This window comes from Heloderma suspectum, chromosome 2 (genome assembly GCF_057233095.1).
Source record: "Heloderma suspectum isolate Gila_16-S chromosome 2, 16-S_ref, whole genome shotgun sequence".
NCBI lineage: Eukaryota > Metazoa > Chordata > Lepidosauria > Squamata > Helodermatidae > Heloderma > Heloderma suspectum.
The window spans coordinates 406,442,476-406,455,833 of NC_139459.1; the positions used below are offsets into that span (position 1 = coordinate 406,442,476).

General features: G+C 47.1%; 1 protein-coding gene and 1 long non-coding RNA gene across 2 annotated transcripts in view; one reads left to right on the top strand and one right to left on the bottom strand.

The window, feature by feature from the left end:
* Window positions 1-3,271: 3,271 nt before the first annotated feature.
* The window catches only part of LOC146356761 (uncharacterized), a 40,036-nt gene continuing 29,949 nt past the window's right edge, over window positions 3,272-13,358 (bottom strand). Inside the window, 2 exon segments of the mRNA XM_084831991.1 lie at window positions 3,272-4,123; window positions 4,125-5,389. Of these exon segments, the coding sequence (XP_084688117.1) occupies window positions 3,613-4,123; window positions 4,125-5,389 (1,776 nt within the window). The 3' untranslated portion in view covers window positions 3,272-3,612.
* The window catches only part of LOC146356762 (uncharacterized), a 42,618-nt gene continuing 40,653 nt past the window's right edge, over window positions 11,394-13,358 (top strand). Inside the window, exon 1 of the long non-coding RNA XR_014787326.1 lies at window positions 11,394-12,157. This is a non-coding gene — a long non-coding RNA (uncharacterized LOC146356762). The remainder of the gene's footprint in view (window positions 12,158-13,358) is intronic.

Consider the following 13,358-nt stretch of genomic DNA (forward strand, 5'->3'; position numbering starts at 1 on the left):
CTACTTGAATATAAAAAGCTAAAGCATTACTAAGTTCCTCTAGGCAGAGGAAGGGTAGAGGAAGGAGTTGGAGTGAACAGAAAACTCAAGACTTAGGAATAATTCCAGTTGTCACCTCTGAAGATGGGATTCCAAATCCCCTCCTCAGATACAACCTCCAAGTCCCAAACTCAGAAATCACTCTAAGTTCTACTTGCAGAAAACACCTTAAGTGCCAAAGTCTAAGAGTCTAAAGAGGTCCATAGTTACCCAAGTCCGTGGGTCTGGTGGCACAGCAGAAAGAGGGAAGTGGAGCAGCAGCAGGAAGAAAAAAACCCCGGAGCCCCCATTCCCGGGGCTTTTATACCCCTGCCCTGGCCACAGGTGGGGCCCAAGGAGCAATGAGACAATCAGCCTCCAGTAGGAAATGGGGTGCATGTGGTTACAGCATTTGCTCACCAGCCAGAAGCAAGGTGTCCCATCTACCTCCCATAATTCCATGTGTCTGGGGAATGTGTCTGGCACCGTTACAAATGGGCTACTTTGAAATGTCCCAAAGGATGACCCACAGTCTGCCATCTGGGCATGCTATCTTGATTGACGCATTGCTCTTCCGTATATCTTCTTTGACCTCCCCGTCATCTTTGGCCATTTTGGGTCATATCCGCCCAGACGCCTCCTCCTAGTTGTCGCTCGTGCTCAGGGCTACACTTCCCCGCCCAACTCACATCGAGTCAGGACATCCTCTGAGCAGCAGGGGAGCACCACGAGATGCCAAAACAGCCCTTCTCCTCCCCTCAGGGGCCTCTGAGCAGGCACCGTCCTGCTGTTCCTCTCACTGAGACACTCTGCCAGCACGTCGGGGCCTTGAGCGAGCTCTGTGAAGCCGCCTGCAAAGCTGCATTTTTTTCCTTCTTCAAAGACAGTCCTGCAAAATCTCAGCATCTCAGTTAGTAAAATAACATCACTTGGCATAGAATCAAACGTCACGGTCTCGCCCAGGGGTCAAGAGTCTGGAATACAGAGCACCTCCAGCTCTATATTTGGGGTCTTCTAGGGGCTCGTCTTGTAGGCCTCCCCCAGATCAAATCAGCCATCTTCACTTTGATAGCCCTTGTAGTACCAGATTAACACCTCTCAGCCTCAGCCTCCCCCAGGGGCCAGTCGGAGGAGGAAAAGGGTGGGTGGGATTTTACTGTTGGGGGAGATGCCAGCCTGTCTGCACTGCAGGACCCCCGCCCAGGAGCCCCACCTCCCATTCCCCGCCCCAAAGAGGCGCCCTTCCAGCACACTTGGGGACCCTCAAGACGAGGGCAGTTCCAAGTGCGGGAACTTCGAGCTGGATCTAGAGGGGGTGCTTGCGGGAGACCCTGCGGTGAACGGATTTCTCCGCCGAAGCCCACCGCGAGGCTCCTGCCCCCTCCCTCCCGCCCTTGCGCCCCCGGAGCGTTCGAGGGCCTGAGCCAGAGGGAGGGGAGAAGGGGCGCCATCCTCCCTCCCGGGCCTCCTTCCTCCAGAGGAAAGAGGTTTGGGGGCTTTCCCCAGGTGCTGCATCGGGGGCCCCTGGTGGGATCCTTTTGGGAGAGCCCCCGCCGCCTCATGCATCTAGGGAGGAGGGGGTCCCTGAGCTGCAAGGAGGCTGGGACCTGGCAGGCAGGAGGGTGAGGAGGGGGTGGGAAGACCCCATGGGGGGAAAGGCCCAGATTCAGCCCCCGGCCGCACAGAGATGGTTCTGATCTCGCAGCATGGAGGGGAGGTGGACCCTCCCCCCATTTCACCCCATAGGGGCAGGTGAGCTGGGCAGCTGTTCGCCTTGGGTCCCATCCCCCCTGTTTGCGTTCGGGGTGACCTGCAAGCCTGAACCCACGTCTCAGACTGATGCACTGGTTGAACTACTCTGTGCTGGGACTGGATAGAAGTCAGAGCCATGAAATCGAAAACGGATCCTCTTAACCTCATATGACTTCTACAGGGCATAGCCCCCTAACCACCACCCAGTCACAGAGCACATCTGCCCGCACCAACTGAAGCATGAAAACCACGGATCTGACGCATGTCGGCGCCACCATGGCACAAAAATGTGGATCCAAGGCACAGATCCTCATGGATCCTCATGATTTTTACACCGGATACCACGTTACTCACACTCAAATCACAAATCCCATTTGTGGCCGGGGCAGCAATAGAAAAACTGTGAGTCTGGCGATCCGTTGCTCTGCCCCAGCACAAAGCATGGATCCGAGGCACCGCTCCTCTGCATGTCTACAAAGGCTCCCGCCAAACCACAATCGGAGCACAGAGCACATTTGTGACCGTGGACTGAACCATAACGTCCCTGTGTCCCCTACTCCGGTGCCACCATGGCTCAAAAACGTGGGTCTGAAGCACGGATCCTCACGGGCCTCCGCATGCTTTCTGAGGACCACTCCCCCAGCCCATGCCTTCTGTGACGCAATCCACGGCCACAGATAGGAGCTGTGATTTCATGGTGATCTTTAGGATGTCCCCTGTAAAGACACAGCAGATGCAGGAGGATCTGTGCCTCGGATTCATGCTTCCACACCGTGGAGGTGCGCTGACGTGCGGGATCCATCCTTCTTATGGCTCAGTCCATAGGCACACTTGTGCGCTGATTTGAACATGATTTAATTTGGATCCCACGTAAAAACCATGAAGATCTAGGAGGATCCATCTCTTGGATCCCTCTTTTTGTGCCATGGCAGCGTGGAAAAGTGCTGGATGTGTGATCTTTGGCATTAGTCCATGGAGGCAGCTGTGCTCTGTGACATGACAGTGGTTCGGGGGATTGTCTCGGATCCAGGCTTTTGTGCTGCGGTAGCGCCAGCGAACACCAGCTCTATGATTTTCATGTTTCAGAATTTCTCTTGCCCACCAGCCTCCCACCTTGAAACTTTCCCGAGGTGTGCTCTGGACAGCATGCAGGAGAGAGAGAGCAGGATAGGGGAGGGAAAAGGAGGAAAAGAAGAATGGTGACTGGAAACGGGGGGTGGGGAGAGAGGGAAAAACAAATCTTCTGTTTGTATAAAGTCAAATACAGTTCAGAATTTTTCCTGCCCACCAGCCTCCCCTCTTGAAACTTCTCAAAGGTGTGCTCTGGACAGACTCCAGAAGAGCAGGATAGGGGAGGGAAGAAAAGAAGAAAGGTGACTGGAAATGGGGGGGGGGAGGGCAGATGGAGGGAATTCGCCAAGCCACGTGGCCCCTTTCAGAGCGGTAGCGCTGTGGATGGTCACACAAACTGATGTTAACTGCACAAGGAGAGGAGGCTGGGGGCTTTCTCTGGTGTTTATTTCTGCTAAAGAACCATCAAGGTGGTGCACAAGAATTTAAAACAATGAAGACTTGCAATAATAAAAGAGCATTAAAAACAGTAAAAACATAAAACATTTTTAAAGAACTGTAATATTACGCTTGAAGATGGAGGAGTCGCCTTGGTTTCATCAGGCAGCTGTACTCACAGATCTCTTCTTGGGGCATTTTGGACTCACAGTCCCTGGGAAGCCACACTGACAGGTGAGATGGTGGGAGCCCTGCCCCATTTTGAGCACTGATGCACTTGGTCCCTTCTGTGAATTCTCTGTTGGTTGCTAAGATCTGACTGGTCAACTCAACTCAAATGATTTCCATGCTCTCTCCTGGGGTTGAAGCTTTTGAAATGAAGGGCTGTGTGCCACATGAGAGGATCTTCCCACATTCCAGAGATTGCAAGGGCTTACCAGATTCCTCCGTCTGGGTGTTCTCTCTCGCAATTCCATGCATTTGCATCGAGGAAAGCTTTTTACACACACAACATTCTAGATCTTCTCCCCTATGTATATTCTTGCAAGTAAAATAACCTCCAATTTCTGATTGATACCCTTTCTGCACTCTATAGGGCTTATCCACTGTGTGAATTCTTTTGTGTCTTTTAAGGCTCTTGCTTAGACTGAAAACTCTTCCACGTTCTGAGCATTTAAAGGGCTTCTCAGCTGTGTGAATTATTTGATGATGTTGGAGGACTTGGTCATGACCGAAGCCCTTTTCACACTCTCAGCATTTATAGGGCTTGTCCTCTGTGTGCATTCGTTGATGCGAGTTAAGGCCAGAGCTCCAACTGAACCTCTTTCCACACTCTGAGCGTTTAAAGGGCTTCTCCCGTATGAATTCTTTGATGTGAATTAAATTCAGAGCTCTGACTGAAGCCCTTTCCACACTCTGAGCATTTAAAGGGTTTCTCCCCTGTGTGAATTCTTTGATGACGTTTAAGGCTTTGGCCATGACTAAAGCTGTTTCCACACTCTGAGCATTTATAAGGCTTCTCCCCTGTGTGAATTCTTTGATGTTGATTAAGGTCGGAGTTCCAACGGAAACACTTTCCACACTCTGAGCATTTAAAGGGCTTCTCCCCTGTGTGAGTTCTTTGATGTGAGTCAAGATGAAATTTTGTTCTAAAGGTCTTTCCACAATCTAAGCATTGATAGGGCTTCTCAGCTGTGTGAATTATTTGATGGTGTTGGAGGACTTGGCCATGACTGAAGCTCTTTCCACACTCTGAGCATTTATAGGGCTTGTCCCCTGTGTGCATTCTTTGATGCTGATGAAGGCTACAGCTCCAATGGAAACACTTTCCACACTCTGAGCATTGATAAGGCTTCTCCCCTGTGTGAACTCTTTGATGTAAGTAAAGTTCAGAGCTCCAAGAAAAGCTCTTTCCACACTCTGAGCATTGATGGGGCTTCTCCCCTGTGTGATTTCTTTGATGCAATTTAAGCTGGGAGCTCCGCCCGAAACACTTTCCACAATCTGAACATTCATAAGGCTTCTCCTCTGTGTGAATTCTTTGATGTTGATTAAGTTTGCAGCTCCAACGGAAACACTTTCCACACTCAGAGCATTTAAAGGGTTTCTCCTCTTTGTGAGTTCTTTGATGTGAGTTAAGGTGAGATTTCCTTCTAAAGGTGTTCCCACACTGTGAGCATTGATAGGGCTTCTCCCCTGTGTGAATTCTTTGATGTAACTTAAGTTTGGAGGGCTGACAGAAGCTCTGTCCACACTCTGAGCACTGATAGGGCTTCTCCCCTGTGTGTATTCTTTGATGTTGATTAAGGTCGGAGCTCCAACGGAAACACTTTCCACACTCTGAGCATTTAAAGGGCTTCTCCCCTGTGTGAGTTCTTTGATGTGAGTTAAGGTGAGATTTTGTTCTAAAGGTCTTTCCACAATCTAAGCATTGATAGGGCTTCTCAGCTGTGTGAACTATTTGATGTTGATTAAGGCTGCAGCTACAATGGAAACACTTTCCACACTCAGAGCATTTAAAGGGCTTCTCCTCTGTGGGAGTACTTTGATGTGAGTTAAGTTTGGAGCTCCAACTAAAGCTCTTTCCACACTCTGAGCATTTATTCGGCTTCTCTCCTGAGTGTAGTCTTCCATCTTGTGTAAGGTGGGAGCCCTGACTGAAGCTCTTTCCACATTCAGCTGGAAAATGAAAAGAGAATATTCCCACAAATCACAGTACCAAGACAGTGGTTTGCTGTTTTGATTCACAGAGGAAACAATACCGAGTGAAGTGGCAGATTCTTCTAAATATAAAACATTGACTCTAATGCTGAATAGAATTGATAACTAGAGTGGCATTCACAGATTATATCTTATTTGTACCAATACTGGTGGACTGCCTATGAGGACATAATCCATTCCAGAAAGATCAGACTAATAGGTAAAACATAAACTACAATAAAATCAGATTTCATAATTAAACCAGGAAAGCAGTGCCACATCTTTTTAAAACATAGGTTTCAACAGCCCAACCCTCCAAAAGATACAATCAGGGGTGGCCATCCCATTACATGAGCTGGTGGAGCAGGAGGAGGAGCGAATTGTGCTGTTGTCCCCTGCCCTGACCAGGAGGGCCGGCCTCCTCCTCTAGTGGGTGCTCTAGAGAGCCCTGCCAGCCATTCTCCCACCATGGCATTTACAGCAGCAAGAGAGTGGCTGGCAGGGCTCTCTGGAGCAGGCGCTCGTTCTCCCAGCATGAGGCCCTGCTCACCCAAATCCCTGTAAGAGTTTGGGTGACATTCCCACAGATGGGAAGGAAGGTGGTGGCAGGCTGGTGGTGGTGGTGGTGGTGGTGGTGGGGACAACTCGGGCAGCAAAACAGGTTGGGTTGAACTTGAATATCATGGTCGATGATACTGAAAGCCACTGATAGATCCCGAAGAACCTATATGGTGAAACTCTGCAGTTCCCAGTATAAGTCCTCCACCAGGGTGACAACCTGGGATCCAATAGTCCTCCAAGACCACCAGTAGCTGAGAGGCCACCCCCCTCCCCCATACCTTGCTCCCACAAAAGCAGTTTATACATTGGGTGATAAGTATAAGACACCTGAGGCTGCAGGCTAGATTCCTTGCACAAAGACTGCACCTCTGCCTCCTTGGGAAGAGTGGGGACCATGCGCTCCATCAAGGAAGGATGAACCACCCCTGAAATCCGAAGTGCAACCTGAGGTTTTATTGTGGTTGTATTGTTATATTGTGGTTTTAATGTTCTATATATTTTAAATTGTTTTATTGTGTGCCGTTTGGTTTTAATTTTTGTGAACCGCCCAGAGAGCTTCGGCTATTGGGCGGTATAGAAATGAAATGAAATGAAATAAATAAATAAAGTGCAACCTGGCTGCCTTGATCACCCATGAAGGGCAGGGCTCCAGAGGGTGGGTACGGGGCCTCACCCCCTCCAAGCAGTTTCTCTATATCCTCTGATCTCACAAACTGAAAAACGAGAGCCAGCGTGGAGTAGTGGTTCGAGTGCTGGACTGGGCCTCGGGAGATCCGGGTTCTAGTCCCCACTCGGCCACGAAGCTCACTGGGTGACTTGGGCCAGGCACTGACTCTCCGCCTGACCTACCTCACGGGGCTGCTGCGAGGATAAAACGGAGAGGCGGACCATGAGAGCCACCTTGAGCTCTCTGCAAGGGGAAAGAAGGCGGGATATGATGTAATAATCCACAGTATAGAATACAACGAGGGCGTGGCCTTCCAGTGTAGCAGCCATATCGGGGGTCAGACTAAGTAGCCTCATGCAGTCTCATGCTTCATGTTCTTGCTGAGCTCTTTCTCCCTTGAATATATTGTTGTAAGCTGACGAGACACAGGAATTCCTTATCTTGTCAAAGGTCATACAATTGTATATCTTGTTCTCTGCTGTTCTCTTCTGTTCTCTCCTTATCATGGCTACCCTATAACCCAGTTCTTGTATTATAAACAATAGTGCTAAGAGAAGAAATGTTGAGGATTGCAACCCCATGCGGGAGGGGGAGGAGGAGCCATTTCATATATGTCACAATGTCTATAAAACCAATGTGCTAATGTAAATCGGGGCTTCTGGCTCTTTGGAAACGATTCCAGCCTTAAGCCCGCGCGTTAAATAAAGAATCTCTTTTTCCTTCACTCCGTGGTCTCTCTGACTCTGGGTTCTGCAACATAAATGGTGCCGTGACTCGGATGCGGCAGGCTCTGAGCCAGACAGGTGGCAGTTGCCTGCTCTTGATCGCCGCACCGGGAAGACGAGCTCGGCGCATGCCTCCCTTTCTTGGCGCCACCGACCTTTTTGTCGAGTGAATGGGAGAAAGCCTGCACCGGGATCGCCCAAACGGCAGCGAGCAGCAAGAGAACCTTGGGAAGCGGAGGAAGGAACTTGAGCCCTGCCTGTATCGCAGCTGCAATTGAGTTGAAACCCACATTGGAAGCCTTCAGGAGAAAGGCAAGTATATGGGAAAAAGAGGGCCCCGCCTTTAGGGAGAAAGGCCACTGGGCAGAAAAAAAGAGGGCCCCACCTCATGAAGAAGGTCAGTGTTGGTGGTATACGTAAGCAAAAGAACCTACTCCTTGCGGGTAGAAGGGGGGCCTGATCACACCCCCGAGTGGGCGCCAGTACCTAGCACGCCAGTACTCAGTAGGAAGCTGAGGAAGCTGGGGAAGCCGTTTTCCGCTCTGGTAAAAAGTGGGAAAAGTGGGTGGCAGGGACATATGGATGTAGTGGAGAGATTGATGATTGTGTGAGTGGCTACTGCGGTTTCTGACGCATACCGTTGACCGTCCGGGTGCCCAGGCCAGTAGCAAAGTGCGTGGTGTGAAAAATCCTCTTGTGTCGGCCAGTGAGACCCCTTACTCACTGACCAATTCCCATTCCCTAATTGTGTCTGTCTTCAATTTAGGAGGGAGGCTATAGGTGGTGGGGGAAGCAAACCTTGCACCCCCTTGAGATGTATGTCAAACAAAGAAGGAAAAAGGTTTTTTTTTTAAAAAGATTCAGAATAGAGAGAGAAAACAGCAAAAAGCTCAAGGTCGAGCTGAGAGGAAAAAAAACAAGATCTGAGGCTGTTAATTAGAAAAATGTTGCAAGACAGTCTGGCTTTAAACAAAGCGTGGGAGCATGAGAGTGTAAGGCCGAAGAAGTAGCTGTTAGCCTAGTGCGCCGAGAGAGGGGGGGCAGGAAAATTGCCCACAACGTTCTGAGTTGTGCAACATCATCATCTCGCCTAATTGAGATAAAATCCCTAAGAAATGGAAACTGAAAATGAAGACTCAGAAGATGAAGGCAAAATAGAAAATAAAGGTGAAGAATCAGCCCCCAGAGCACAGGCTAGACCCCTCTCCGAGTGGAAAGTGTGCCATAAGACTGTCCCAAAGCAGAATGAAGCGGAAAGACCACGTTGAAGATCTCTGTCAAGGTAACCGTGTTTAGCTTTGAACTGTGTTAAAATTGCATAGAGCCTGTAGCTACTGACCATCAGCTATATGATTTCTGAAGAGCGTAACCATTAAGCTTTTGCCGTGGGATTCCCTGCAATAAAGAAATCTCACTGATTTGAGTGTCCGGTGTTACACTGCCTAAGTGTGTGTGCTAAAGAGACCGAGAAACCAGACAGCATGTTCCTGGCCAAGCCAAAATCACGCTACTGCCATGCTCCTGAAAGCTGCAATAAACTGTGTAAGCTGGGAGACCCAACCTGATTGAGAAGAAAAGAAGATATTGGAGCAACTGTCTTGAAAAACAATGAGATCTGTGTAGCTGGCTGGCTGACGCTGTCAGTGATGTTACAACTTTAAATTAAGACTGTTTTCCTGTTTGAGACCCCAGCGAAGAAAGCTGACCTGAGTTATTTGTTGCCTGTGCCAGAGCAAGAATTTGGCTGCCCTGTACCTCATCGTGTCCTGTTTTGAGCTTGGGATTTACAAATACAAACAAACTGAGAAGCTTGCCTTTGAAGTCCTGCAAATCACCCCACCGCCTCCCCGAAGATTAATGGCTGCCTGAAAAATGCAAGTATAAAGCGATGCCCATCACCCCCCAGCGTCCTGAGTTTCGGCACTCAGTGTTTCAGTGCTTTCGTGTACCAGGTTAGAAAAGAAAAAAAAAAGAGTAAGTTCTTAAAATGTCTGTGAGAGAACCTGACAGAAGTAAAATAAAATTTACAGAGGAGTTGCCCAAGTTAAAGCGTCACGGCTAGAGAGCTGAGCTGTGCGGCTCTGTTTAGACAGAGGCCTTGCTAAAAAGTTAAAGGCCCTTGTCTGTCAGAAGGGGTGTAGGGCCACACTTTCCCTTTTTAAACTCATGCAAAAGTAGAGAGCCTTTGCTGGAAACATCGCATCTTCATTGCCCAGAGCCTTCTCTGTTTGCCTCCATCATCATCTGGGCTTTTTAGAGACACTCTGCACATGAACTAAAATTTTAAATTGTCACAAACTTGCCATGGACAGTGCTGTGAAGCTTTTGATAAACTTGAACTCTCATCGCTGTGGACCGTGTGTCTATGTTTGTAGTCAGCTCAGTGTACAGCAGGCTGAGTTTGATCTATAACTTTTAGATTTCCTTCTGCCAGAACTCATGCAGCATAGAGTTGCCGATGCAAAAATGGTGACCTAGAACTCTGCGTGTGTGGGTATGCCCGTCCCTTGATGTTAATGGGCCCTGAGCTTTCAGCCAGAAGAGCAGTATAATTGCTGGATCTGCTCCATCATGCCTTACCATGCAAGAAGTGTTTTCCATTCATTGTGTTAAATTGCAGAAAAAGTTTGTTGTATATATTTTATGATTTCTTAAATATCATAAAATATATGTGATATTTGCAGATTAGTGTTAGTTGCAACTCCAAATAATACTAAGTGTGGTTCCCAATGGATGACAAGGAGAGAAAAGACAAAAGCAAGTAGAAAAAAAGGAATAGAGAAAGTAGCAGACAGATAAAGGAGAAAAAAAGAAAAAAGAAAAAAGAAAAGGCAAGAGGCAAAGAAAAAACATTTGTAGAAAAGAAGCGTGGCCATAGTTGCCCCCAGGGTAAATTAAAAGCAGCTGATTGTGCCTGGAGCTTATTACCTGGGGTAAAGTAGCCACAATAATGTAATAGTTCTTTAAGATAAAGAAAATCTAACTAGAAGGAGAAGAAGAGCCTATCCCAAATGTGTGTCATTGGGACTAGTGTAAGGCAGAAAGGTTTAAGTAAGTAAGTTTAACTTGAAAAAGACAAATAAAGAAACAAGGCTGGTGCATAGATCAGAAAGTTTTATATAAAAAGTTTGAAACATGATCTGCAATACAGGCAGATCAGCAAAGAAAAAGAAAGCAAAAGAAAGAGAAAAAATTTGTCTTCCCATACTAATAAATAAAAAGTGTTATCAAGCACTTTGGGAAGCGAAGTTGTTTACAGGAAGCTGTGCCTGAGAACCAAGCACTTCTAGCCTATGCTGAAAATGCTTGCTAGTGTTGTGCTGCCTCATGGGTAACATGTATAGTATAAAAACCCATTTAGTGCAATAGCTCGTGGTTCAGAGAAGCTGTCTGATCCAACCATTAAGTACGCCTGTGTGCTGTAAGTTACCCAATAAAGTCTCCTTGTAAGTAACCCCCCCCTGCTGGAATCCCAAAACACAAGTGGGGCTAGAGCGCCTCACCCAGTATCAAACCCTGCTGTTAGAAGCCATGAAAGCAGGTATGAAGAAGTCAGTTAATATGACCAAAGTGTCTAAAGTGCTGCAAGGTGCCACCGAGGCCCCAGAGCGTACTTGGAGCGTCTTTCAAATGCCTATCGCCAGTACACCCCCCTCGACCCAGAGGCCCAAGAAGACGTAAACGAAAAAAGAAAAGAAGAAGACCCGGCAGAGGCAGAAGATTCTTAAAAAAAAGAACCAGTGTGCCCAGTGTGGACAAGATGGACATTAGTGGCATGAATGCCCAAATAAAATAAATCAAATACACAAAGGAAAAAAACAAAGGGGCCAGAATGGGCGAAGATTCCGACTGAACATCAGGAAAAACTTCCTGAGTGTCAGAGCAATACGGCAATGGAACCAATTACCTGGGGAGGTGGTGGGCTCTCCCACACTGGAGGCCTTCAAGACGAGGCTGGACAGCCATTTGTCAGGGATGCTCTGACTTGGATTCCTGCATTGAGCAGGGGGTTGGACTCGATGGCCTTGTAGGCCCCTTCCAACCCTACTATTCTATGATTCTATAAGAGGGAGACAGCTTGAGAAGGGCCATGACATTGACTGTGAGGGGCTGTGACATTGACTTCATAATTGACACTGGAGCAGCATCAAAAGCAAGCAACAAGAAGTCCAAACACTAAACAAAGTTCTTCAAGCCCAGCGTAGCTTTGTCTTAGAAAATAAGCCATTCCCATCACAGAAGTTCATCCTTTCCAATTAAAAGTTAAAGTATGAGTTAAAGAGGGAAAAATAACCCTTTGACTCCCAGATAGAGAGGACTGAGAACTGTCATACTTTCCACCCCCGCAGCTATGAAAGCAGCTAGAATTAAACCCTGGATACATTGGACACGAGTCAAGAGAGCGAGAGGGGGAGAGTAGACTGTAAACAGAAATCCTGAAAATCCTTTAAAAATCATTCTGAAAAAGCAGTAAGAAGACTCAGGCTAGACCTTACTGTGGACACACCGGGAAACTGTCCCCCTGCGTACGGTCAGACCTGCAACTGGAGAATTGAAGAAGGGGACTAGACCCTACTGCAGCTTGCCAGGTGAATAGCTGCCCAGCGTACGGTCAGATCCCAAAGAAGATCAAACATGCGTGTTGTAGTGTTAGTAGTGCTGCGTTGTGTTTCCTTAATAAGGTGCAAAAAGGGGGGTCTGCCCCTAGAAAAAGAAGTTTGTCCCAGTGATTTGCTGATAATTACTGGCTTCACCTGGCTAACATCACGAGAGTAAAACATTTTTGTTTGCCAAGAGGTATACCTGCAAACAGGCTTATTAGCTCTTGCCTAATACCTGTCTGTAGACATCCTGGGAAAATTCAAAAAGATACCATGTTAAGAGTTTATGGTGTAAGTTTAACTTATTCCCAAAATGCTAATTGGGGCGTGGTTGCAAAGATCCTACCCCCTACAGAGTTCACTCTACGCACCCCCATCATTGCTGAAACAAATGCTACGTGTGCACAAATGCTTAATTGTCAAAAATTTTTCCAGAAAATACAAAGCTATCCCTGGCCCCCTTCCACTGTAATAAAATTCAAAACATATCTTTTAATGATGCCCACATACTTTTGCCTCATGGATGGTTTTAGACATGTAATTCCCGCACTTGGTCATTCATTCCTGCCAACTTGTCTGATAACCACCCATGTTGCCTCAGCCGCCAATTGAACTGGTGCCAATTCTTCCCCTGTAGCCCGAGAAAATCCGTCGACGGCAGCCTTGAGCACTCCAACTAACTAAAAATTGTAATAGTCATGTGCAGTTATATTCTGACTCAGAAAAATTGGCCTTAGCAATGTCACTGGTTAAGGTTCCAGGTTTAGCCTTGGCTAATGGTCTAAAGAACAACTGGTTAGCTTGCAGCTTAGCCAAAAGCATAAATGCCACCTCACGAGCATTGTCACTGTTAAATAAAGAGTTGCGTGATCTAAGAGGTGCAGTTCTAGAAAATAGAGCTAGTATAGATTACCTCTTCCTTCTTCATCATTTAAGTTGTGAGACACACCAAAAGCTCTGTTGTTTTAACTTAACTAATAATGGCAATGCTGTAGATGAACAGATCAACAAGCTGCACAATATAGTAGCTAACAAAACAATAAGACAAAACAATTAGCTCAATTAGTTAACCCCTTGGCTTCCAGATCTTAGCTAGCTTAGAAGCATTGTTCATCCTAATTCTACCAATATTGTTCATAAAAGTTCTGTTATGTCTCTGCGTTCCTTGTCTTATGCGCTGTTTAACCAATCTGTTTTATGTCTCAGCTAGTAAAACTGCTGCCCTCTATGCTCTAATAGCCCAACAAGAGGCTAAGTAATATGTATGTCACAAAAAGCTTTGTATAGTTATCAGAAATGCTATAATTGTAATGAAATTATGCATTT